The following is a 25200-nucleotide window of genomic DNA, read 5'->3' on the forward strand; positions in this document are numbered from 1 at the left end:
AATGTTAATTTCCATATAGAAACAACATAATTAAAGGGGTTGTCCAGGATTTCAAAAAAACTCAGTAGTGGTTGGGTGGATGACAAACAACTATCTGCGGCACTCTGTTGTCCAGCTCCACTCCTGTTTCCCTCAAGGGCAAGAGCTCACAGCGTGGGAAGCTATGAGGCTCACATGACTAGTTGACTAGTGAAACCAATTGGTGGCCTCAATGGTCGCAATACAGAGACCAGTGTCACTCACATAGATTACTGACCAGTGAGCACTGAGGCTACTGATTGGTCTCATCGTGAGCTTCACAGCGTCTTGCGCTGAGTGGGACCAGACAACGGACAATGGGTGGGCAGAGATGGGTGAGTATGTTCTATTTTAATTTTACTCTCACCTCAACTGCCAATGAGGTTGCTCCAAATCCTGGATGACCTCAATTTTATCAATTCTACAGAATGAAATAAAGAATTACATGGCTTGGTAAGAGAGAGAAAGCAGTAGAGAGGGGAGGAATAGTAACAAGTCTGTACTAATAGGCTATCTGTACTCTAAACCTTGTAAATTGTATTATCACATCTTTTACAACATGTCAGCTCTTGGTCAAATGGGCATTGACTTAAGGACTGCAAAACAGCACACAAGCTTGGCAGTACTCAAATTACTTACATAAAAAGAAAAAAAAAAAAAGTTTAAGGTTATGTCTCATTCATTTTAGATGGGTATTTCAGGACTTTGATACTGAGATATTCAATATCTGATGCACCAACCACTGTGGAAAACAGTTGATCGCCATGAGTGCCATGTTTCATGCCCTTCCTGATCTAATATCGATGACATATTCTAAGACACAGATCCTCAATACTAAAGACTTTGAATACCCATTTAAAATGTGACTGTGGGCCAAATACTTACCTGAATGTTCTCATTAAAGAAATACCCTATTGTTCTGTATGAGGTCATCAATGCAGCCTATGCAGGCCATAACAACATGACAACCAAGAAATACTGGCATAAGTCACATGGCAGACAGCATTAGAAACTACCAGCCATTACAGATAATCTCTGAAATGATGGCATGCAGGTAAGTATATCTTTATTTTACATTAAAGTAAAATCTATATCTTCTCTGCCTTTAGAGGATGGTACAGCCCTGATAAATTCAGCTTATTGTGTGTTATAAGTTACCAATGTGTAACACATAAACTTAAGATGTGCGAGTTTGCACTAGTAAGGTGCATCCACATAAGAGCAGAACATGGTTTCCTCTCTTGAGAACCAGAAAGGTGTAGGCCATACAACACTGAGTAGGTTGATGACCAGTAAGTAAATTGTAACATGACTTTATATAATAAATGAAGTCAAGTCATAGGTCATCAAGGGTGGACTAAGAGTGGTCTGAGCCTGTTACCAACCAATATAGTTGTATGTAATACGATTGAAACGTTATCATTTTCAGCAGCATTATCTCTGTTTTTCTCCTTTTTCATTGCCCCTAGACAGTAAACTGCAATGTATCAAGAGCTATTGCTATCCAATTAATGGTTAATCCAATTTGTCAGTATTTCTGACCTACTCAGCTGCCTTGGTGCTTAAGTTCCATTTTGCACTTTTAGCAAGGGTTTACTAGCCCTTTGATAGATATGCAGATATGTTTATTTAAAGACATGAAATACATCGGAATATTTTAGTCATTATCACTTTTAGGTTTTTGCATTTAACAGCAATTATTTATGGGATGCCAGTGATGTAAAAGAGCTTGGCACCGAATATCTGCAGCTATTATACGTAAGCTTACTGAATGCCCGACTGCCAATGGGATCTAGTGTAAAATCAGCAATAACTTTGGAATAATAATAAGTGCTGTAAGAATACGGTCTACAGAAAGAGTGTTATTGGCCCCCAAACTATTCTGTGCAAACATTTGGTCAGAGAATACAGTATATCACCAACTGGAAAACTGTAGAACGTGTATCTGAATTAATATTGCTGTTTTGTGCTCTGAATTATCAACTTAGCATCATGTTACATAGCAGGGCACAGGAGCTCTAACCTGTACCTTCAGGTAAGCAGTCAGCATTGTTACTACAAGACAAAGTGCACTGGTAGATATGTAAGATCTGTTTGTACAAAGACATTGTGCCTTAATAAAGATTTGAATAAAAATAAAGTTCCATTTTATACAGTATATGTTTCTTTATAATTCACCAGCAATGGATATAAAGGTGTGCCATAAAGGGAGAAAATGTAGCAGAACCATGGACAGAGGTTGGCAAAAGGGAAGGCTTAATAACAACCACGCGGAATCATTTGTCAGCATTTGTTCCAAAGACATACACAAATGCGGCTTTTTTTTAAATTGAGTAAAGAATATAGTAAGAGCAACTATAATATTTCTATCGCTAAAAGCTAAAAGTGTGAAAGCTTTGGAAGACAAGACATAAAAAGTTTACAGTGACTTGGTACAGAGCATAAATGCTTGTGAAATACTGCAGCTGTCTCTTAATCACTTGCTACATGGTTTTCATTCTGTAGAACATGCCAGCGCTCAATCTTCTTGTCTTTGTTCTTCAGGCACTCATACCAGTGTTTCAAGCGTTCTCCTTTGGCATTGATGCCCAGCTGACAGCCACCTGCAGGGAAACATTGGAGAACAAAACTTTCTTGAAATAAAAATAACAAGTTTTTCTCCAGCTGTTTTAGAGTGTCAAGTCTAATAATTCATGCAAAGGGTGCAGACTGTGACTGGTGGTGACAAATATAATTTTGTATCAACTTAAAAGGAAATATACTTCTTTTTAAGAACTTTAGCTTATGAACCATTTTTCTTTCACTTGCATAAATGTTGCTATGGATCCAAAAGTTTTCTAATTAATAATTAGATTTTTTTGAGACCATGCCCCATTTTGATCTAAAATCCAGCTTCGCACGGGTATATTTCATTTTTTGTTTATGTAGCGGCCCCATAAGAATTGACACTGGTCTATTTTGTATGTCGTTTGTGTGTAGTTTAAATATGTTTACATTTTTAAGAATGCTGGCACCCAGTATGGCAGTCCAGTTATAGGTAGAGTCTATTTATGGCTGTGTTGTTATGGAAACCTGGTAAATGAAATGTGACGTTATATTAGCTGATACACATCATACGACTGAATATTTAAGGACCCGAGAACTGCTATTGACTAATACAGGTCATAAATAGCTTGGTTGTTATGGAAACATGGTGTAAAGCTGTGTGTTTATCAAGACTGAAGAACCTGTGAGTTTCCATTGGTCCATAAGCATCATGTGTATCTCAGTTTTTATATCAATGAAAAACCTGCAATCAGTTGTTATGGATACCTGGAGTAAAGCTGTGTGCATGTGACCTTGTGTAACAGTGCCATCCACAGCGCCCTGCCCCTTTAATGCTGACCTACAGCAGTGAAGAAAAATGGCTGGGGTGTTATGGAAACCTTCAAGCTTCTATTGGCTGAAAAAGGATATGTGACCCTGTGTATGGCAGTTGGAATATGAGTCAAAGACTTGCAGGCTTGTATTGGCTAATGTAGGTCACTTGTTGGGAATACTGTATCTCAAGAATGGTATGTCCTAGAGAGCTGAGACATGGTGTAAAACCTTCCTGGCGCCTGTGGACCTATACGCCACATTTGGTGAGAATTAGTCCAGTCGTTCGGTCGTGCATAAGGAACAAACAGACAGACACTCTTTTTTTATATATATAAGAGATGCATTGTACTTGTTAAATGGTAATGAAATTCTCTTCCTTATCACTGGTATCATGTTGCAATCATATCCAGGCAACCAATAATTAAACTAAATGTCATCATACTTTTAATATATACTTAAGATAACCTTTCATCACCTCCATCAACTCCAGTTCTTAGCACCTGTTAATAGGATCAACTCCACTTATTCCAGTGCTCTAATCATTTCTTGTTTGGCACCCATCATTCCTGAGCTATTGGTGCTGTCAGTTTTGATGTCTGATATACTTACTTAGGATCTCTACTGTCAGGTGGGGAGTGTTAGGAAGGAGTATGTGATTCTGAGCTCCAATCAGAGATGTCAGAGCTCTGCATTCCCTATGCTTGCTCCTGCCTGACACCAACCACTAGCAAGGGGGAAGAGCGCCCAAATAGCATATGAGGCACCAAAACTAACAGCATTGATTGCTTATGAATGGCTGGGGCTAAAGAAAAAACTCCAACGGTGCCAGAATAGCTGGCAAAGAGCTGGTATTTTTCCTTGGATGCAGATTCAGCAATAAGGTGACCAAACTGATCAATAAATCACATGAGTTTTCTGTACCTAAATTGTATCAAACACATCTGCAAAGATTTCTCCCTATACTATGGAAGAAAAATGTTTGTTCTCGTACCGTGTTAGCGAGTGGGTAGGAAATAATAAAAAAAAACTTGATAGTCTTCAGTAGTTGATACCCTTTTAATGGCTAACTAATAACGATAACAGATTACGTTTCGGAACTCTCGGCTCCCTTCTCAAGTAAATTTTATACTGTGGAAAGCAACACCACAAAGCAATAAGATTATCCCCCACAGTCACAAACTTCAAGAATCACCTCTTCAGACAAAGCATACAACCTACAACCACCCAGCTACCACCATATCACCATCAAAACAGCTTCTAAATGTACCTAATATCTCTATCCCCCTTCCCTTATAGATTATAAACCAATGTGGGCCTCTATCTCACTGTACCAGTTGATCAACAATTTAGTCTATTGTGACTGTTTTTGTGTGTTTTGTATATAAATCCTCTTCAAATGTAAAGCGCCAAGTAAATTAAAGGTGTTCTAACAATAACAACAAATACCCCTAGACACTGTGTAATAGTCGATAGACTTGGATTGTTATATAATGTCATCCTTCTGTGTCTTTTTGCTATAATGTTTCTTGTTTTTAAAATGTTTGATATATGGATAACTGCAATGCCAACAGTTTCTATAATGACTGCAGTGTAGGACGCTCTCATTGCAGATTTGTACTCTTTGTCATCTGAATGTACAATAATAATCTTCGCAAAAGTACTGAATAAAAAGTCAGCAATGAACAGTGTGACTTTGATATGCAATTATGATTGCTATACAGCCATTGGTACTTGAGTAACAAGTAATTATTTGATTGATTGATTGATCATTTCACCATCTCACCTATATAATCATTGGACTTCCCAATATCATAGTCCCAGACTGATACATCTAGCTGCTTCTTTGCCAGGTCACTGTGTTTTATATCGAAGAAGAATTCCTACAGGAAAAGAAATAAAATAAGAAAATGCAAAAGTAAAAATTAAAAAATTAATACAACTTTTAGTTATTTTGACTTATACATTAAAATTTTATTACTGGCACAGTGCACACATTTTAGGTTACCAGATTGCAAACTGTGATTTTAGAACCTACTTTCTGACAATAGAACTTTGTAGTCTGATAAGCAATATGACCTTTTGCCTTTTTTTCCCCAAGTTTCCCCAAATCACATCCCGAGAAATTCTAAAAATCATAATAAATATAACTGTGTAACTAAATAATAAAGGTCTTGCTATACAGTACCTCCATCCACCAGTAGGGGAAGCTTACAACATATAAACCCTCCTGTGATTCATCTTTTAAATTAAAGCTGGTACTGGTAAACCCATGAGAAAAGAGATCAGATGAGAACACTACACTACAAGAGCAGAAAGTATTACCATGAAAAGTAATGTATACTGACTGCTCAAAACTGTGCAGCAAGGAAAAATGCTGCAAAGAATGTTTTCAAAAAATAGAAGTGTTAATCATTTCTGTGACCATTTTCACGCTAAGTAATTGGACAAAAGAGAAATCTAAATCCATATTTTGTATGATCACCCTTTGCCTTTAAACCAGCATCAACTCTTCCAGATAAACAAGTACACAGTTTCTGAAAGAAATCACAACAGAGGTCCCAACATATTGGAGAACTAACCATTGATGTTCCATGGATGCAGTCTTGCTCAAATCCTTCTGTCTTTTGATGTAATCCTAGACAGACTTGATAATGTAGAAATCAGGATTCTGTGGGGTCCATTTAATCACTTCCATGACTCCTCCCCCAAAGGGTGTATTGGTTTGATTTAGATTTGCCTTTTATTCATTCAATCACTTAAAGGTGTTGTCCAGGATAAAGGAAATAAAACAAAAACACACACACAACTGTCACCAGTGCTCCGATGTCTCCCACTGTGGTCTGGTCCTGCTACTCTGGCATTTTCTTCTGGCAGAACTCTCTGCCGCAAGTGACCGCTGAGGCCAAGTAGTGAAGTCCTGTGTCTCTTCTTTAGGCCACTGATTGACCTCAACAGTCATGTGACCGCTAAGGCTAATCAGTGACCTAAGGAAAGAAACCCAGAACGTCACAGAGTGGCGGGGACTACCCAGCCAGAAAATGTTGGAGCAGCAAGACCGAACTACAAATGAAGACACCGGAGCATCAGGGACAGGCGAGTAGGTTTTTTTTTCACCTTCCCTTGCCTAATATATATAGAAAAAAGTTTATCCTGGAAAACCTTTGTAATTTTTTTAATTGACAAAAATAAACTAAACTATTTTCCCACACCTGTATAACACTTTTACACAGTCTGAGTGCACCTAGGCTGCCTTTCACAACAGAAGAGACAGATGGCCGAAATACTCAAACCAAACATTTTAACTCTCCTATTGAATATAATGCTATTGTATTTCACTTGTGGCAGATACAGGTCTACATTTAAATTAGGATTCTGTCAGTAGGTAACGGTTACCGTTTTCATTTGTTTCACTAGACATACTACTGTAGTTCCTATTTAGAGTGGTACTCCCTGGGTTGTTTCAACAAACTTAAGGTCTTAACCCTCTCCCTTAGTCTCTGATTTTGTACAGATTGGTCAATTGATGTAACAATGACATTGCTCATTTACAATTTAAGCCTTCCATTTGTATTCATTATTTGTTACATGGAATTGTTTGATATGAGTTATTGTAATACTTTAAAAAAAAACAAAAAAAAACCACACTCCTGATAATATTGGAGAAATCTCAAACCCTGAAATTCTTAAATATAAATAGTATGAACAGTGCCACTAGCTCTGGTATTGTAGTAACTAGTTTTGAAGCAGCAGACCAGACCTAGGAAAGACCCTCACGGCTGTCAAGTCAGTACTAAGAACTTTTATGGCATCTCTTAGGGGTCTGGGGTCTTACAGCCACATCCCTTTATTACACTTAAGTGAATGTTTGTCCACTGTTAGTGGCATCTCACCTCATTGAATTCTGGATTAAGAGTCTTTTTTTTAATTTGAGTCTTTTGCTTGGCCTTTTTGCCTCCTTCTGGTTTTAGCCAACTACAATACAAAAAACACAAAAATTTAAAATAATAAATATAAAATTATTATATATAATATACTAAGTAATAATGCAAAAACAAACAATTTGAAATGTAAAATAATTTCTCATTTATTTCATATTTAAAGATTATCTCTCACCACTCTTTAAATGTCTGATTTACTAAGTATAACATAATTTATACCATTGATATACGGTTACATACATTGCGAGATTCATTTTGCTAATATTTGCAACATTTTCCTACCAGCTTAGCTTTGGATTGTCAAAACATCATAATGTCAGGGCGCCCCATGAGATTTCTGAGGCTCAATCACAGGTCTCAGCAATGACCCTCTGGTGCATGACATCAGAGCAGATTTTGGAAGTGGTCCAAAGAGCCTGAGTAATGCCTGGACCTCAGGGAAAAGACTGGACTGGACTCAAGAAAGGTGAGGATAGGCAAGAATCATTGTTTTTTTTATTTATTTTGTCTGCACCTCCTTATGGGTCTCCGCTTATTATACTCTGGGGTTTTGAAAAGGAGTATAATTATTCCTGGATGGCAAACTTCCAAAAATGTGTATCTAACCTAGCTTGATACAAACTAGTTTTCTCATCTTTAGGGCGGGTTCACACAGAGTATTTTGGCTCATAATGTGGTACGTAGAAGCCGCGGGAGCTTTTGCGGGCCGTATACGCTCCCATTGTTTTCAATGGGAGCCGGTACCGTATATGTGGCGCTATTTTGCGGCCGCCGCAAAATCACGGCCACAAAATAGCGCCGCATATACGGTTTTGGCTCCCATTGAAAACAATGGGAGCGTGTATGGCCCACAAAAGCTCCAGCAGCGTCTACGTACCACATTACGAGCCAAAATACTCCCTGTGAACCCGGCCTTAGAAGGGAAAACACCCAGCTGTCAATGTCTTACTAAATTGCTAAAAGGAATAACAGGAACGGCACATTCCATAGTTCGAGAAAAAGATGCCCCGATACTTTTATTTTATGGAGAAAGTTTTCACTGTACTAAAGCAGACATGTCAGCAGAGTTGGCAGGTTCTTGATAAAGTAATATGATTTAGTAATGTCCACACAAGGACACAGAGAAATGAGATTTGATCATAAGCGCTGTAAGTTATTGTTTAAAGCATAAATATCACTAATATAAAGGTTTAACTCAATTTCTTAAAGGAGAAAGAACTAGAAACCCTGTGTGTAGTGTAATGTTACTGAAAATCTTACAGACAGTTTTACTATGACATTATGTGCCCCCCTCTGGAGCACTGACCTCCTCTCTGCTCTTTGATGCCAACAGTGTAGAAGGTAAAACTTATCAATGCAAGTCTATTAGAGCCTTAATCTGTCTCACCAAAGACTTGTATTGTTAGTTTGACCTCCTGTTCATACAGGATACACTGTGAGTGTCAAAGGAGAGGGAAGGAGGTTAGTGCTTCAGAGAGGAGCACATAACTACACAATAAAACTGTCACATTATTCATTACTACACACAGGTTCGTTTTCAAACGGAAGAAAGTGCTTCTTTAATAATCCATGCTTCAGTGGACTTAAAGCAGGAAGAAATTTAGACCTACAGATCATATATATCGCCTCTAGGATGGTCAGCTGATAACCCAAGGTCAAGCCCCTGTCAACCTCCTAGAAACAGATGATTCTGCCAGGGAAAGTGGCAGTCAGTCAGGCATTTCCCTCTAGCATTAATTACTTTTAAAGTCATAGCCATTATATTACAGAGAACCTGTCTGTTCTGGTTCTCTGTGAAGTTCTGAGTTAAGGATCCCACTTTATTTCCATGTATACGTCACTGTATGGCTGTACAGGTTAAATAAGAGATCATACCTAAAAAAAATGAAAATAAATACACCATCTAAAACCATATATTTCCCTGTATATACTCACAGCTTGACAAATGGATCAGAGTAGCCATTAGCGTCCATTGCTGCCAAGTGGACACAGCGTACAATCCCAACAATCAGCCCTCCTTGCTGAGTACTGTACATAAGAGACACCAGAATCTTTCCTCGGTCTTCTACATCTCCTCCACGATCTGTCTACAAAATCAGAAGCTTGTGAGATGCCTTGCACATACGTGTCCAGGGTATAATGGAAAGGACAGTACCACTTGTTTATATTGCTAGTCAGCTAAAAATGGCGCAGATATATCTATAAAGGAGGTGCGCAGACACCTGGAAAGGAGGCACACACCTCAAATTCTTAAAGATGCGTCAATGTGAAAGTGCTGCAAGTACAATGGTTTATAGTTACTGTACACAGTATATGTTGTTTTAGCAAAGCTCAGGCTGGCATTACAAACCGCTGTCTTGTACTTATAAGTGACAGAAAAACAATGTTTTGCATACGTTTGTAATGCATACTCCTATAATAGGGGGAAAAAACAATGACTAACCAAATTTTTTGTACTATTTTTCAACATTGCAAAGCAAAGTAATGTATTTCCTACTAAAAGGCATTGTTCCACCAGTAAATTTTCATTTCTTCGTAAGGCATAAAACAATTTTAATTGTAATCAAACTGCTTCTGTGTTTAGATACTGCAGACATGACATGGTGCAGACATGGTGCCCTTTATTTACCTTGTGATAACACCTTTAACCCCTTCCCTAACTATTCCATAATAGTATGCTGCAGTGAGCAGGTAGTTCCCGCACTATGCCATTCTACTTAGGTTCAGCAGGTGACACCTATAACAAACAGCTAACAACCTTCTGCAGCAAACAGGATCAACCTGCATGGAACTTCCTCTGATAACAGCGGATTGGCAGGCTTAGAAAGAATAGCTGGTATAGGCAGGGCATTACTTTGCAATTAAAGTCAGTCGTGGAGGTGCGACAAAAGTAGTAAGGAATAGGACCATGTTTCGGTGAACATTTGCAAAATGTGATGCAGGATGTGTTTCTCTACTTAATGGAGGATCTGCAATAGCATCTATGCATTTTTGTGTATTGTAAAATAAACATTGCATAGCTCATGAAAAAATGGATTTATAATTCTGTAACAATGAAGGGCAAACCTACAGGAACATTATCCCACAAACATATTTTAGTAGTCTGTATGAGAGGAACGCTTTCAGGACTTGATGGAGTCAGAAATAGTTATGCAAAGAAGTCTTGATTGACTCTACTCTGCACAATCACAGATATATAAGACTCTTCAGATGGTACTTGGAACTAGGACAGGTACTCTAAGGTGCTATAGAAGAATAAGGGAGTATTGGTGTTTAAGGGATTTTTATATTGATGGCCTTGAATATCTATTCAGTCAGGGTTCCACACTCATCATAAGGTTAGTTTTCAGCTGCAACCCTTCATGGAACCTGCCCCCGTGTGAACTAGCCCTTATGGATTCTGCATGCCATGGTATAAAGTCTGTGCACACATTACAGTCATGTGTCTGAGCCTGTATTCTCAGATGTTAAGAATTGAATTTTTTTTCCCTATAATGCTGCATATGCCAAATATCTAATATGGCTTCCAAGTCCCACCAACTTTATCATGCAACATACAGCCATTTTGTTGACTTTGGAGCACTTTACATCATGCCTGTAGCCTTGTAAATTGATACCTCATTTGACAGTATTGATAACGCTCTATCATTATTGTATGCTGGCCAACAGACAATATCACACTATGTTTTCCAGGGATTAAAAATCAATAGATAACTAAAAATAATACAAATTCCCTAGAAATGAATTAGCTTAGATAAAAATAGAGTAATTGATGTTTATTTCTGTAAAATAAGTGGAGAGACTGCAGTATTGATATAATACAGCAGGGAGAACAAGTCAATTTGAGAGGATTTTTTAACAGCTGGGTACAGGTCATAGGGAAGCAGTTTTATAGCTCTGGATTTAGGGAACCTGCAGGCAGGGTTATTAGAGGTCAACTGTATACCGTCATCCATTCTAGTCACATGACGTGGATATGACCTTCTCATAACTTACTTGGTACTTGAACGTCTAATGATCAATTAAACTAGTACACTGTTCCTAAAATATACTAAATTGGATGTAGACGTGATGGCCCTCCTGACTTTCCCCTTCAGGGCTTTTAGAGCTTCTCATCATTATAGTTCTGACCATTACTCTTTACAATGACTCATGGCGAATGTGAAGAATATCATTTCTCTTCGTAATATTAATGAGCGGCAAACTTTTTGTATGACCAATTTCCAATCTATAATAACTACACCAAGTTTGGCTCACCTCCTCCTACTCCAACCTATCAAAGGAGAAAGCAGCCAGATCTCCGACTCATCTAATGTACTGATACTGCAGCATATACGTGATGTAAATGTGAGGACTCACAGTGTAACATCCAACAGTGTAAGAAGTCATTAACCCATCCAAGTAAACATGATTGGCACCCAAAAAAAAATGATGATTAAAATAAAATATAAAACTGTTAATCTTCATGTTACTATATATATATATATACATATATATATATATATCTATCCGTTGGTCCAGTAATCCTGAAACCAGCCTACGCGTTTTGATATACGTCTCTTAGTCATAGTATAGCAAACTAGTAACAGGAATATATAACTGCAAAAGACCAAACACCCCATAAATACATGATTAAAATAAAAAATAACAAAAATAAAGTCCAGAAATTACTACCAATTATTTCCCGTAATAGAACATAACATACAACAATATATAATAATAATAATAATAATAATAATCTGTATCAATATAATAAAGAATATACATCAAAAAACATAATTGTTTATGACACAAAAACTTTCTTTTTTTCACAGTTAACATGCGAGATTGCTTTTGTTTATCAACCATGGTATTTCTTTTCCCATTTGTGGGACATGCGGCAAATCTATATGCAAATTATAACGTCTGAGACTGCCACAAGTAGGTTCGTATATATTTTTTTCATAATTTGGGATATTTTTCTAATATATTATTATCAACATTTCTGTTTGTATCATACACAATTATGTTTTTTGCTGTATAGTCTTTTATATTAATGATGATGATGATGTTGTTTATTGTTATTATTATATATGTTCTTTTTGACAAGGTTACAATATGGGACGATTCATTGGTAATAAATTTCTGGACTTTTTTATTTTTATTTTCTTTTATGCTTTTTGTTTGTATATTCATGTGTCATGTGATTACGGGGGTTGTGGTCTTTTGTGGTTATATAATCCTGGTACTAGTAATATGCCATGACTAAGAGACATGTCCTGAAACACATAGGCGGTTTTCAGAATTACTGGACCAATGGATATATATTTTATTTTAATCAGAATTTTTTGTTTGGGTGCTGATCATTTTTACTTGAATGTGTAAAGCCTGGGTCTGGGCTTTACCTGTTTGCTTCGTGCACCTTAAATAAGAGGTGGAATAAAAAACAAAAGAGACACCGAGCACACTATATAGTGTAGAATGTCTGATAAATTTTGGTGGAAATAACCAGAAGATTTAAAAGGACCAAATGGCCTCTCACCTGATGAGGTTGTGACAATCGCTCACAACTACGTTTGGGGTTTACCGTCAGGTGGAGGAGGCAGCACGTCTGATGGACACCGGCCAAGGCCAGGGAAGATAGAGTTTTCAATGAAATGGAAAGACGGCGCTCTCAGGTCACAACAGGATTTTATTCAAAAAGACAATGATGCACAACGCTAAAAAAACGCCGCGTTTCGGGCACACCTGCCCTTTCTCAAGTGCGTAACTTCACACAAAGCTCGGTCAGTCTGGAAGATGTATACAATTTGTATACATCTTCCAGACTGACCGAGCTTTGTGTGAAGTTACGCACTTGAGAAAGGGCAGGTGTGCCCGAAACGCGGCGATTTTTTAGCGTTGTGCATCATTGTCTTTTTGAATAAAATCCTGTTGTGACCTGAGAGCGCCGTCTTTCCATTTCATTGAAAACTTTAAATAAGAGGTGTGGATTTCTGATCTGGATATTGTTGGTGAGCTGTATATCCCTTTTTTCCTGCTTTGTACCTCAGTGTAAGAAGTCACCGCATATTAAACTAAATACACATCATAAACTGCACACTCAGATGCATAAAGCACAAGTAAAAATGGAACCGCAGTGCATAGATAAAAGATATGACTTACCTCATCTTCATACAGTGCCATGCCTCTGACTGAGCCTGTGGTTCCAGCACGCTTCATCTGTAATAAAAGTAAAACAATTGAGCACAATCAGAAGCCATCACCAAATTACAGAATATAACCCATAGATTGATAACTATAACATGTCTAGAACCCGCAAGATAAGATGCATCACAGAATTGCAAAGCCAGTTCTAAGAGATGAAAGCATATTGCTTGGAATGACATTTAGCTAGCCATAAATGGAGCTACTGACAGCCATGATGTATAGAATTCCAGCGTAGTATAGGAGATTAAAGTCACTTGCATCCATTAGACATATTTCTCCAATTGTGTTTCTAGTTTACCTTGACTTACTTGTACAGTCGCGTTAATCAAAATGTCAGAGCTGCTCCGCTTACAGGCTGAGTATACTGTGCACGTTCACACGCAACATAAAAGTGTGACACAAGGACTTTGCTACAGGTTTAGATGCAGATTTAACTGTGGATTTTACAGGTTGCATAGTGGAAATCCATAATAGAACAGATAAGTCATGCTTTAGATATGATCATTTGCAGCATGTCTAGATTTCCTTTATGCTCAAGAATGGTGTTTTGGTAAAACCCCATTCATTTATATTGAACTGTACTTTGCAAAATCCACATCCAAATTCTATTACAACCAAAATCCTTCAAAAAAAAAATTCACACTTTGTGAACCCAGTCAGGGATCAAAGGAGAAGCAAACTCATTTTTGCTGACATCTATATGATGTACCTTCAATCAAATGTAGCAGAAATGTCTGCATTGTTTCCACGGTGTTTCTCATTAAAAAGTATTTTTCTCTGTGTTTTTAATTTTTCTCTTAAATTTAAAGGGAAAATGCTCACAAATCTGCAGCTACAATTTGCATGCTGGGTTTTTCAAGAATATGAAATGCAGTTTTCCCACATCTCTTTTTTTATGCAATGTGTGGATGAGATTAATTCAAATTCATTTAGTTTTTCTCCACCGTTTTTCTGCATCAACCAAAACATAATAACCTACAACATAATGTATGGAGGTCAAAAAGATCAGTAAATAAAAAAAAAAAAAATCATACCGGAATAACTCGCTCCAGGCACACATTGAAATTCTTTTTTGCATTTGGTTTTAGTTTCTTCAGGGAAAATCTTGTCTCACCAATAAATTCATTGTGACCAAATTTGTCCTCATCACAAACAGAAATTCTGAAAGTAAAGTGGAAAATTTGGAAAACTTAGTTTAAAAAAAATAAAATTATATATATCTATACACTTATTTTTTCTAGGGGCTCATTTTACATAAAAATCATTTCTTCATCTGTGATGTTCTACAGCGCAGTGTTTGTTTCTATGACCTGAGGAAATAGTTTGTCCAAGTAATAGAACAGTCATACGAGTGAAATATTGCTATCATGTGCCCATACACTTAGAATTATATGGCTGGAACCCCACTCTAATGAACCTCCAGAACTTTGGCTCCTGCCTACCATTTGCCATTCGATCACTCCTATCTTTTATGTAACAGAGCAGAGGGGTTCAAGGGCCCGGTACTCCCACCTCTGCACCACCTATAGCTACACCACTCCCTGCTAACACTTTTCATACTGTTGTCATGGGGCAGCAGTGTTGTGTATGTGTTTGGAGATGGAAAACATGAAGGTAGTACAACTAGCTGTGGGTGTGGAAAACATGAAGAATAACCAGATCTGATATAGTATGCAGCTGAAAAGCATAATAGTTGCCGAATATAGATTTTATCCAATGCGACTAAGTACAGTAGTGGGGTCCCAAAGGAAAATCAGGCCCAAAAGGGGGCCCTGCTTTCATTCGGATCAGGTTGATGACGTTGCAGCATTTGCCACTTGAGGGAAGAGTTTGACAGCAGGAGCTGCTAGAGAGGAAGTGTTGCTTGAGCCTCCTGCAGACTTGCCAAGTATCAAAGTCTTTAAAGTCATTCCCCCTCTTCTCCAAGCACAGCAAAGTCATATCCAGTATCCCACCTCCTCTGTCCGCTACACACCCCTTCATGTGAAGAGATCCTTCTCTTATTATTCTTCAAAGCATTAGGAGTAGCACTTCTCACTACAGCGCATGCAAAACTCGTGCAAGCACTGCAGCGAGAAGTGCTGCTTCCTATGCAGCCAAGAATAAGAAGAGAAGGATAGCTACACAAGAAGGGGCATATAGCGGCCAGAGGAGGCGGGATACTGGAGAAGACTGTGCTGTACTCTGAGCACAAGGGAAACACTCCCTGTGCTTTGTGCATAGAATTAGCATATAAGAATAAAGTCTGTATTTCAAAAACGGTGTCGGCTAAAAGCTAAAGAAAGCTAGGGATAGAATAACATTTCTATAGGCTATTGCAACATGGCATTAGCAAATTTGCCTATATCTAATGATGGAATCCCTTAAAAACAGAACTCGGCAGTAAAAATTTGGACAGAGGAGTCTGCAAAGAAATACTGACTGTGAGCAGCACACACAACACATACATATATCTCCTCAAGATCTTGCAACTGAGAACTTTTGCCTCTGAGAACTACAACCTACAGTAGCTCGCGATCCCCAGCTGCTGAGAGTTACAGTGTCCATGTGGCCAACCACTGTACCATTAATCTAAGGCTACATGACGACTTTGCAGCAAATCCTGGGAGCCATGTAAGTAAATGGAGTCATATTATGACCCCAAGGGTGCTGCTACATCTAGTTGCAAAACGACTGAGCAGTGCTTGATTTTTTTGCAGCTAGAAGTCAAGTTCACAACATCCAGTGGCTCACAATGCGATTACATACACTTAATGAATGATTCACAGGGCAGTATGGCAATATTTGAGAATGTGTAGTCCTAGCCTTATGTTGCCTGTTCTCTTGGCTGAGACAACTACTGTTTCAGCCCCTTAACCACTCATATGCCACAATCAATAGAGATTGTGGTATAGGAACTATGGTATTTATATCATATGGGCAGGATACATGGTATAAAAAAATAGCTGTGACATTAGAGTGGGTCCATAGAATCAATTCCACTGATAGTCCCAAGACACCCCAGACTGGCACTGCTTGTATAGTAGAGTGCAAACACATTACGAAGCAATAGGGCCAGACTTCTCTATTATAAATTAGTGTCCCCCAGAGAGGCCAAATCTAAACTCTCATATAAGGGCCGATTTCAACCTATCAGCATTCCTCATAACTGCATCCAACCTATTTCTAGTAGAATCATAATAAGGAAAATGATGGAATAGAATCAGAAATTTTAAAAAGTCTTGTCAGACTTCCTCATAAATCTATAATTGTTCAAAGTCCCTAGTAATTGGAATGAAGCCTGCTGACCTCTTTACCAATATAATCAATATCTTACAAGCCCATTAGCTTAATGAGGATTAATGCTGAGCTTAGTAACCTTGCACTGAATCTGTTATAGTGAACCAAATGAGGAAACTTGCCGTAGTGTCTTCCTCTGTAATTCCTCATCCGTGATTCCATGATACACCAGAGTCTCATTCCATATTGGATTACGAGTGTTTCTGAGAGTTTTAGTTCGCAGTTTGTTTGCCTGAAAATGGAAAATAAGTATCCTCCTAAATTGGCGATACAGATTCAATAGCTGTTAGGTGATAGCTTTTGCTCCTGAACTTGGCCACCCCACCGAATACAAATGCATTTTTTGTGGAGTAAGATGGTGCCATAGTTATTTGGCAGCAGTTTAACCACCATAAGAACAAATGACTTTAAAATGTATCATGCCTGATCTTTCCCCTGACAACATCTGTCACTGTCGTGTCCATTTAACATCTGATCTGGATAAATTCCCAAAGCATATGTTAAAGCACTGGAGAAGTGGAGAGCTGACTGTCCTGTTCATTCTTTTTGGATAGACTGGCATAGTGGGTGGTGCAATCACAATGTTGTGGGCCATTACTTAGGTTATGGCTAGACTAGGATATTGAGATCCACTTCCTCTTTCCAAGCCATGGACATCATGTCCACTGGTCACATGGTCATGCTCCAGCTGGGTCACATTCAGATAAATGGAACTGAGCTACAATACACAATGAACCAGTGCTTAGTAAGTAGTGAAGAGATCAAAGAAACCAATATCCTAGTCCCAGACAACCCCAAAAGGAATTTGCCAGGTCTAAAATGCCTCCCAAACCAATAATAGTGCTGTGTAAGGGGCTTTAACAGGAGCAGAAACATTTATGGACAGAAACTGATGAAGCAACACAGAGAAAACTATAGCTTTCTGGATATATATCAATCTGCAAGTGCACAAGGGGCACTAGGCAGATTTACAAACTCTTCCTCCTGGCGCCCGCCACCTCCCTTTCTCCCTACCCGCTTCCCCATGTGGTCAATCCTTCCTCCTACCCCGTGCCCCTTTGCCCCCCAGGAACATGCCCCCTTCCCCCCTAACCCCATTCCCCCTTCTCCCGTGTTACCTACTCCGTGCCCCCTTTTTCCCCCTACCCCATGCCCCCTTCCCCCGTCTTACCTACCCCGTGCCCCCCCACCCTGCGGCCCACTGGAACTCTTTACCTCATCTCCCTCCTGGCGCCCGCCACCCCCCCCCCCCCTTTGTCCCTACCCGCTTCCCCATGTGGTCATTCCTTCCTCCTACCTCATGCCCCCTTCCCCCATCTTACCTAACCCGTGCCCCCTTTTCGACCCACCAGACCCTTCCGACTGTGTGTCCCCTTTCCCCCTACCAACCTGTGGCCTCTTCCTCACCACACCCTGGGCTTCCCATGCACCGATGTTCCGACTTGTAGTGTCCAGAGATGGCAGACACTGCGGGACAGCTGGCCGAACCGGCGTTCCAGAGAACGGTGCAGGCGACCCCCTGTCCGGCCGCGACAGAGTACTGCGGTCCCGTGGTGACGCCACACAGGTGGGACAGCATATGGACTTGTCGCTGCCCCAGAGTAAAGGCCCTTGTGCAGGACGCTCCGGACCTCTCAGAGACACCATGTTGGTGTGGACGGTGGCCAGATGATAACTCCGCCCACATAGAGAAGTGGCACCCAATCAGGTAAGCTGCTGAAAGGGCTGGGATGACGTCATCCCAGGTCCTACAGCGTGCCAGGTCCTGCAGCAAATTGAACCGTGAGAAGCACCGGGCACGGGAGTGAATTGCGGTGGTGTACGGGAATTCCATGTAGCCTATCGTTCAATCCAGGACCCACGGTATGTATGTGCGCATTTTCAGACAAATCCGTTCTCCCGTGTAGGTGTGATTGAGGAACAAACATCTAAACATCCAGACACACATACTTACACCTTTATAATATTAGTAGGATTTATGTATTGCTTTGTCATTTGTGTCCCTTAACATATGTTTCTACTGCTGTTTGGGAAGCATTTTGGATCTGAAATTCTTAACGTTTTTCCACTGTCTTATATATTGTGTTTCGATTCAACCTCTCTATAATAAACGCTATGCAATCCTCTCAAGAAAAAATGGAAAGTTTTGTGCTGCTGATTTTGTACATTTACCCTAAGAATTTGTTAATAAGTAGGAGAAATGTATCAGTCTGGATCATAAGGACTGTATCACAGAGAAAATTCTAGCCTGTATATGATTGTAGCAAACTACTGGCTAAGGAAGTGTCATTGGGATTTAAGCAAGGCTCCAGAGATCTTAAACATGGCTGGTTTTTGTGTTCTTATGTCAGGAGAAATAAAGCATTACAAAATAATCATTGAAACCAATGGGCCATCTGTTTAGTGCATAAGGGATGTCCTCCAGAGAGATTATGATGCTTTGCAGTGGGTATCTGCTCTGACTAAGAGATGGACATCCATTTATTACATCCTTCAGCTCTAATAAGATAAACCAGACAACTCCTAGGATCATGGTATACTAAGGCTTTTAAGTATATCCGTAGATCTTATAGTCCCAGAATAACGAAAGGAAATCTGCTGACATAGGGTCAAGAGAGAAAAGCAATACAAGATTGTTTAAAATGATGTCTAAGCTGTAAGCCTACAAAAGAGCCTGCGTGTCAATTGTCAAACACAGCCAGGTTTCCTTTTGTTTCAGCAACATTTATATTACCTTACTAGCCCCGGGGAGAAGATGTAGCTTCACATACGGGTCAGCTAAGCCATTTGAGTCCATGGGTTTTAGTCCCTGGAATAAAGCAGTTTAAATAAGCATTAATAACTTGTATGTTTCATAACAATAACCATGGGAGAAAAGTATATGTATTTCATAAATGTATAATATTAGAGTATACCTAAGATGACAGCTAACATTATTTTAATAAAGGAAATAGTGCCCTATTTGTAACCTAAATTTAGTTGTCAGTTTTCTATCATTAAAGGGATTTACTCAGCATACAATATTGATGGCGTCTCTTTAAGATAAATTTAGGATATATACGTTTTATGGGGTTGAACTCCTAACAATTATATCAATTATATCAATCAGATAACTAAAAGGGTCACAATGATCCATTACATACACATTGGCTTCCTTATTTACTAGGTCTAGCCATGTAATTTTTGCAGTAGCTGTGAGCTGCAATACCAAGCAAAGCTTCAAAAATAAAAAATTGTGCCTAATACACATTAAGCAGGTTCATTGTTCACTGAACTACTGTTGCACCTTCGGTCAACTGATCAGTGTCGGTGGGGGTTGTAAAACTCCTACTAATTTCTTTAAAAAAAAATTAAAAAAAACTGTGCACAAAACAGTTTCAAAATTTGTGACTTTTAACTCCACCCCCTGCCTGTTTTCTGAAAAGTGGGTTGGTGAATGGCCTCCCATGGCCAGACAGCTATGTCACAATTTACACCAGAAGTGGCATAAATTATGGCACACATCTGGCTTAGATTTAGTTTTCTGAAATATGCAGGGCTGTATACATACGTAGTGTATTACAGAATGAATGTCTCTTAATAAATTAGGTGCAAGATACTCTTAACACTTGGGGATCAAGACTGGCATATTGTAATGCCAGTCTCGATGAACACTTTTTCTTTTTAAAGCCCATATAAAGCTTGATGCAGAAACCATTTTAGAGCCTCAGGAAAGTGAATGTAATTTTATTTAATTTAATATCACTTTCACATTGCGAGATAAAAAAACAAAAGCAAAATATATCAATTTTGTATCTGCTAAAATGTTGTTTTCTCCCATAGACTTATAAATGGGGGCATTAAAAACACAAAAAAGTTGTGAAAAAACACAAGCCTGTTGAAATTCCATATTCCAATGCATTTTTACTGTGTTTCAGTTTTTTGGTAATTTTCTTTTAGCTGCATTTCACTACATGTGGCTTTAGCCTTAAGGAGATTTTTTTAGGGAGTTACAAAAGTCGCAAGACTTAAATATTGATGAAATTAAGCCCGGATCTGAAGGAACGCCAGCCAGGTAAGTGATGAATGTGATGCCTCAGGCCCAAACACCAGACTGGTGTGGGTACTAGGACTTGAAAAAACTAAATATAGTATTGATGATTTATCTTAAGACTAGGTCATCAATATTTACAGGGGCTCTATCATTGGGAAAAGACATTTTTAGATATGCACACACTTGCATAGGCTTTAGAAAGACTATTCCACACGCACCTTTTGTACACAAATTGCCTTAGTGGTTTTTGAATGAGCCCGTTTTTATTCATATACTAATTAACCTCTTGGTGCACCCCGGAAGTCTCATCGTGAACCCTCTGCTATTCTTTCCTATGTATGTGTACAGCACAGGCTGCTGCTGCTGACTTCCTGCTTCCTGTTTGCACACACAGATAGGACAGAATAGCAGAGAGGAGTGCTGCTGGGAACTTCCTGTGCTGGCTGGAATAAAAACGGGCTCATTCAAAAACCACTGAGGCAATTTACATACAAAAGATACATGTGAAATAGCTTTTCTAAATGCTATGCATGAATGTGATTAGTTAAAAATGACTTTCCCCAATGATAGAGCCCCTTTAAGTGCTGCAAAACCACTTTAACTCCACCCAGATCTTTTGCAACACGTGAGACTCTTATAATACAAACTATTTACAGGGACTAAAAAGAGATAAGAAAAGAAAGGAGGAAAGAGTTAAAGTTGAAAACCTTTTTAATGTTTGGTTTATTTTTTATGCTTTGCTTCATCGCCAGTATGTCAGTCAGCAGTGTCATACTGCATAGCATCCATGGCAAAGTCAATAACATATTGTTCCTGTTTATTTTACTTGGTTTCCTAACCTATACATTACTTTTGAGATTTATCCTTCAAGTACTGAGCATTACAGATCACATTAATGCAACTAAATGTGTTCAGTTTGTTAGAATGGAATCAATTGTCTCAACAACTTGCAGGTAACACTTGTAGGTGTTCTTGCCATACATAACAGTATTGCATTGTGTTAAAGGTGGGTGGTCAGAATATCCAAAGTTGGTACTGTAGTGTGAGAGGTATATCGTGCCTTATTAATGTATCTATTTTAATCAGAAAACATACTAAAAATAAAACCTGTAAGAACATTGGTAACCACTTAAAGGGTGATTATCAGGCTGTGGTACAAATAGATACAGAATACAGAGATTTTGGTATAGTATAAGGAAAAAGATTTTGCAGTTCAATACATATGACATTGATTTTTATAAGTCACTGTAACACACCAATTTAAGGCAAGGTCTAACATATAAAAGAGAAGAAAAATAATACTAAAAACACTAATGCTAAATAAAAAGGGTCCAAAAACAAAATTCCATAACTTTTCATGTGTATTTTTTTTATATATAAATCATGTCTCAGCACAACTAATGTTCTTTACTATCACTATCAATAATATCTTCCTACAAAAATGACAGTCATATGAGTCCACATTGCATAGTAAAGAAACCTATTCCCTGTTCACAGGATAGGAGATAAGGATCAGATTAACCCATCAACTGCCCCCAAAATTTTTCAGTAATACGGAAACTGCATCGTGAAAATGACCTCATGTGCGCAAGACAATGCATACACGTGATCAGTTTAGGTTTCCTATCACGGGCGACATCCTGCTGGAGCACGTGAATGTCCTGTTTCTATTCCTTAATGACAGATGGCGTTTGTAGACAGGTTAAAGTAACCGATCCCCAATTGAGGATCATGGTAGTTAATGGGTTAAAGAGGACCCAACTACTGGGATCATGTGAATATTATTCCGGTGTGCGTCCATGACCAGCACTCCATTCACTTCCTTAGGGGTGCCAGAGAAAAGAAGAAAGGTTTAATTTCAATGATGCCTCTAGCATTCACAAGATGGTTTTTAATTTTAGCTGCCATTAAACATTGCCCTCGGGGTTACACATCTATAGCTGTATTACTTACATACATCAATGCAGGAAGGTATCTCACGGTGTAATTATAAGAAACACTTTCTGCAGAGAGGTCCACAAAGATCTTGGCTTCTGAGCTTCAATTTTAATAACAGATAATATTAAGATATCTCAGGATTTAGGTAATTTGAGAGTTGTGGAATTAATTATTTCTTTTATAGACTGAACTAACCTGGATTCAGGGGACAGTTCAATGAGTGGGAGGATACGAGGTTTAATAAGACCGTTTTGAGGGCTTTTCTCTCTTAACATATTTAAAATCTTCTTTATTAAAAAGAATAAGTCAGTGCTATGTAGGACCTAATTGATGGTTTCAGATACATTGGCCAAATGTATTTTTTTGTCACTCAAAATGAACAATAGAAACTATAGAAAGTCACTTGTCGCCTTATTCAGCATATCTAGCAACACCAATAGCAATGGGAAACCGCTTCCTAAGCAAAGTATTGTTGGTTCTGCACAAAAGGAATTTATAAACTTCAAAAGGGTTGTCGGGAACATAAAAAATGTGCCAGAAAGAACGATTGTTAAGTGGTTTTATCACAGCGGGGATTTTTGAAGGTGAATAATGCTTATTATGTTATTTTGTCGCCTTTCCAGTGCTCCTGCTGGCCTCTGTTGCCTTACCGCAGTGATGACTTGCTGACTCTCCTTAAGTAACCAATCAGAGGACAGTGATGGGCTACGGAGGTCAAGTGCAGGTAGTCACAACATCATTACTGCAGGACAACCCCTTTAACTGGCATACACTGAGTTGCTTACCTTAGCTTTTATGATGGTGCACTGAAGAGAATTATTGGCTTGGTCATATAAAAGACTGAATTCCAAAGCTCCCAATGTGGCTATACAATAGAAAAAAAGAAAAATCACTTATTATTCTTTATGTTTACATTCACAAATCTAAAGACATTTCAAGGCAGATGTGACCTGAGACTGGCTACACAGATGTAAACAGGTTTCGGAAATCTACTTTTCCTTTGTTCTCAAATACTACAGAGTTTTTTGTGAAGTGGAAAATGAGCCAAATTCTTTATGGCCCATTAACAAACAGTTTGTCATCTTCAGCACCTGTTCTCAGGAAAAGGAACAAAATCAATGAAGCATCTCATTCTTGAAGTAGATCTAGAAAACACTAAGCACTTCGCAGATTGTGCAGCTCTCTGTATTGTAAAACCAGAGTTTACCATATGTTTGTTCTTATTTGTCTAGCATGAAATGGAAACAACAGATTATTATATAGCTCATTGTTTGTCTTGCCGGCAACGCAACGATTTTCCCACAATGGCTCAAAATAAAAGAAATAAATCATAAAGAACACTTACACGAAGAAATGAAGTGGTACATTTAACTATTTGTTTACAATTTTATATGAAGGAAAAATTATAAAAAAAAAATAGAAATGTATTTTCTCATCACAAACAACCACTTCAATATGAGAGTCAGATCACCATAAATCTGGCTCTTTATTTGGCAAACTGCTGATTTTGTCGGGGTAAGATGGCATAAGCTACTTATATTCAGTGTGGGGAAAATGTAATAATACATATGGCCACTCAAACAAATGGAAGCCCAAGTAATACACAGGCAATCCAGATCTAGCTTCAGCTTTATAGCAGGTCTCCACACTGGATGAAGTAGCAAGAGGATGTATCATTCTGACATTCTACACCTAAATAGAGAATATAGATGGGTTGTTGAGATGATCTTGTACAAATCTTTGCATCTATAGTTAGAAATTCCTTTTATTATGAATCAAACATGTTTTTTTTATTAAATGTTGAGATTTTTCCTCCAAAACTGAGCACACTGAGGTTCTCTAATGGAGACTGCCGTTGCCCATTATCATAAACGGGTTGTCTGACTATCATCAATATGAATCTCAATAACTAGTATGGTCAACACTGCCTATGTACATACATTTTCATACATGATCTCTAAAATTATTCACCCTTCCCCATAACTCACTTGCTTCATCAGAGTCATAGCTGTTCGCTTCTTCCTCTTCTTCTTCCTGAGGCTGTGCCTGCCTGGCAGGAGCTGCTGTTACAGTAGAGGGCACAGCTGCAGAGTATGATAAAGTTTGGCGAAGGGGTCTGTCCTCTCTAACGCTTTGTGCTGCAAAACCACTGGGTTTATCTTCCCTCGGCCCTGCCGGTGCGTAAGGTTGTTCAGGCGGCTGAGAAGCAGGAGCAGCGGGACCACCTATGAAACCAATATAATACCTTCATAATCATTTTCAATTAACCCCTTGTAAATTAGTCACTTTTGCCATTCTTCAGTCACATCTAAATGTCACGTCTTATCAATAAGACATAGTGACCTAGATTCGCTAAATAGGTTGGTGTAAATATAGACAGACATTGTGAAAAAGCTACTGAATTATCACTGTGGTTGATGCAGAAATCTGGGGCATTTTTAGACT

The 25200-nt window shown here is 38.6% G+C and overlaps 1 protein-coding gene across 1 annotated transcript in view; it reads right to left on the reverse strand.

Moving 5' to 3' along the window:
- Nucleotides 1-1135: 1135 nt before the first annotated feature.
- The window catches only part of RPH3A (rabphilin 3A), a 113015-nt gene continuing 88950 nt past the window's right edge, over nucleotides 1136-25200 (reverse strand). The window contains exons 11-20 of the mRNA XM_075273991.1: nucleotides 24744-24980; nucleotides 23541-23620; nucleotides 19519-19593; nucleotides 16907-17016; nucleotides 14540-14666; nucleotides 13461-13517; nucleotides 9252-9403; nucleotides 7269-7350; nucleotides 5162-5258; nucleotides 1136-2621 (exon numbers count right to left, since the gene is read on the reverse strand). Of these exons, the coding sequence (XP_075130092.1) occupies nucleotides 2491-2621; nucleotides 5162-5258; nucleotides 7269-7350; nucleotides 9252-9403; nucleotides 13461-13517; nucleotides 14540-14666; nucleotides 16907-17016; nucleotides 19519-19593; nucleotides 23541-23620; nucleotides 24744-24980 (1148 nt within the window). The 3' untranslated portion in view covers nucleotides 1136-2490. The remainder of the gene's footprint in view (nucleotides 2622-5161; nucleotides 5259-7268; nucleotides 7351-9251; nucleotides 9404-13460; nucleotides 13518-14539; nucleotides 14667-16906; nucleotides 17017-19518; nucleotides 19594-23540; nucleotides 23621-24743; nucleotides 24981-25200) is intronic.

Source organism: Leptodactylus fuscus, chromosome 1 (assembly GCF_031893055.1).
Source record: "Leptodactylus fuscus isolate aLepFus1 chromosome 1, aLepFus1.hap2, whole genome shotgun sequence".
NCBI lineage: Eukaryota > Metazoa > Chordata > Amphibia > Anura > Leptodactylidae > Leptodactylus > Leptodactylus fuscus.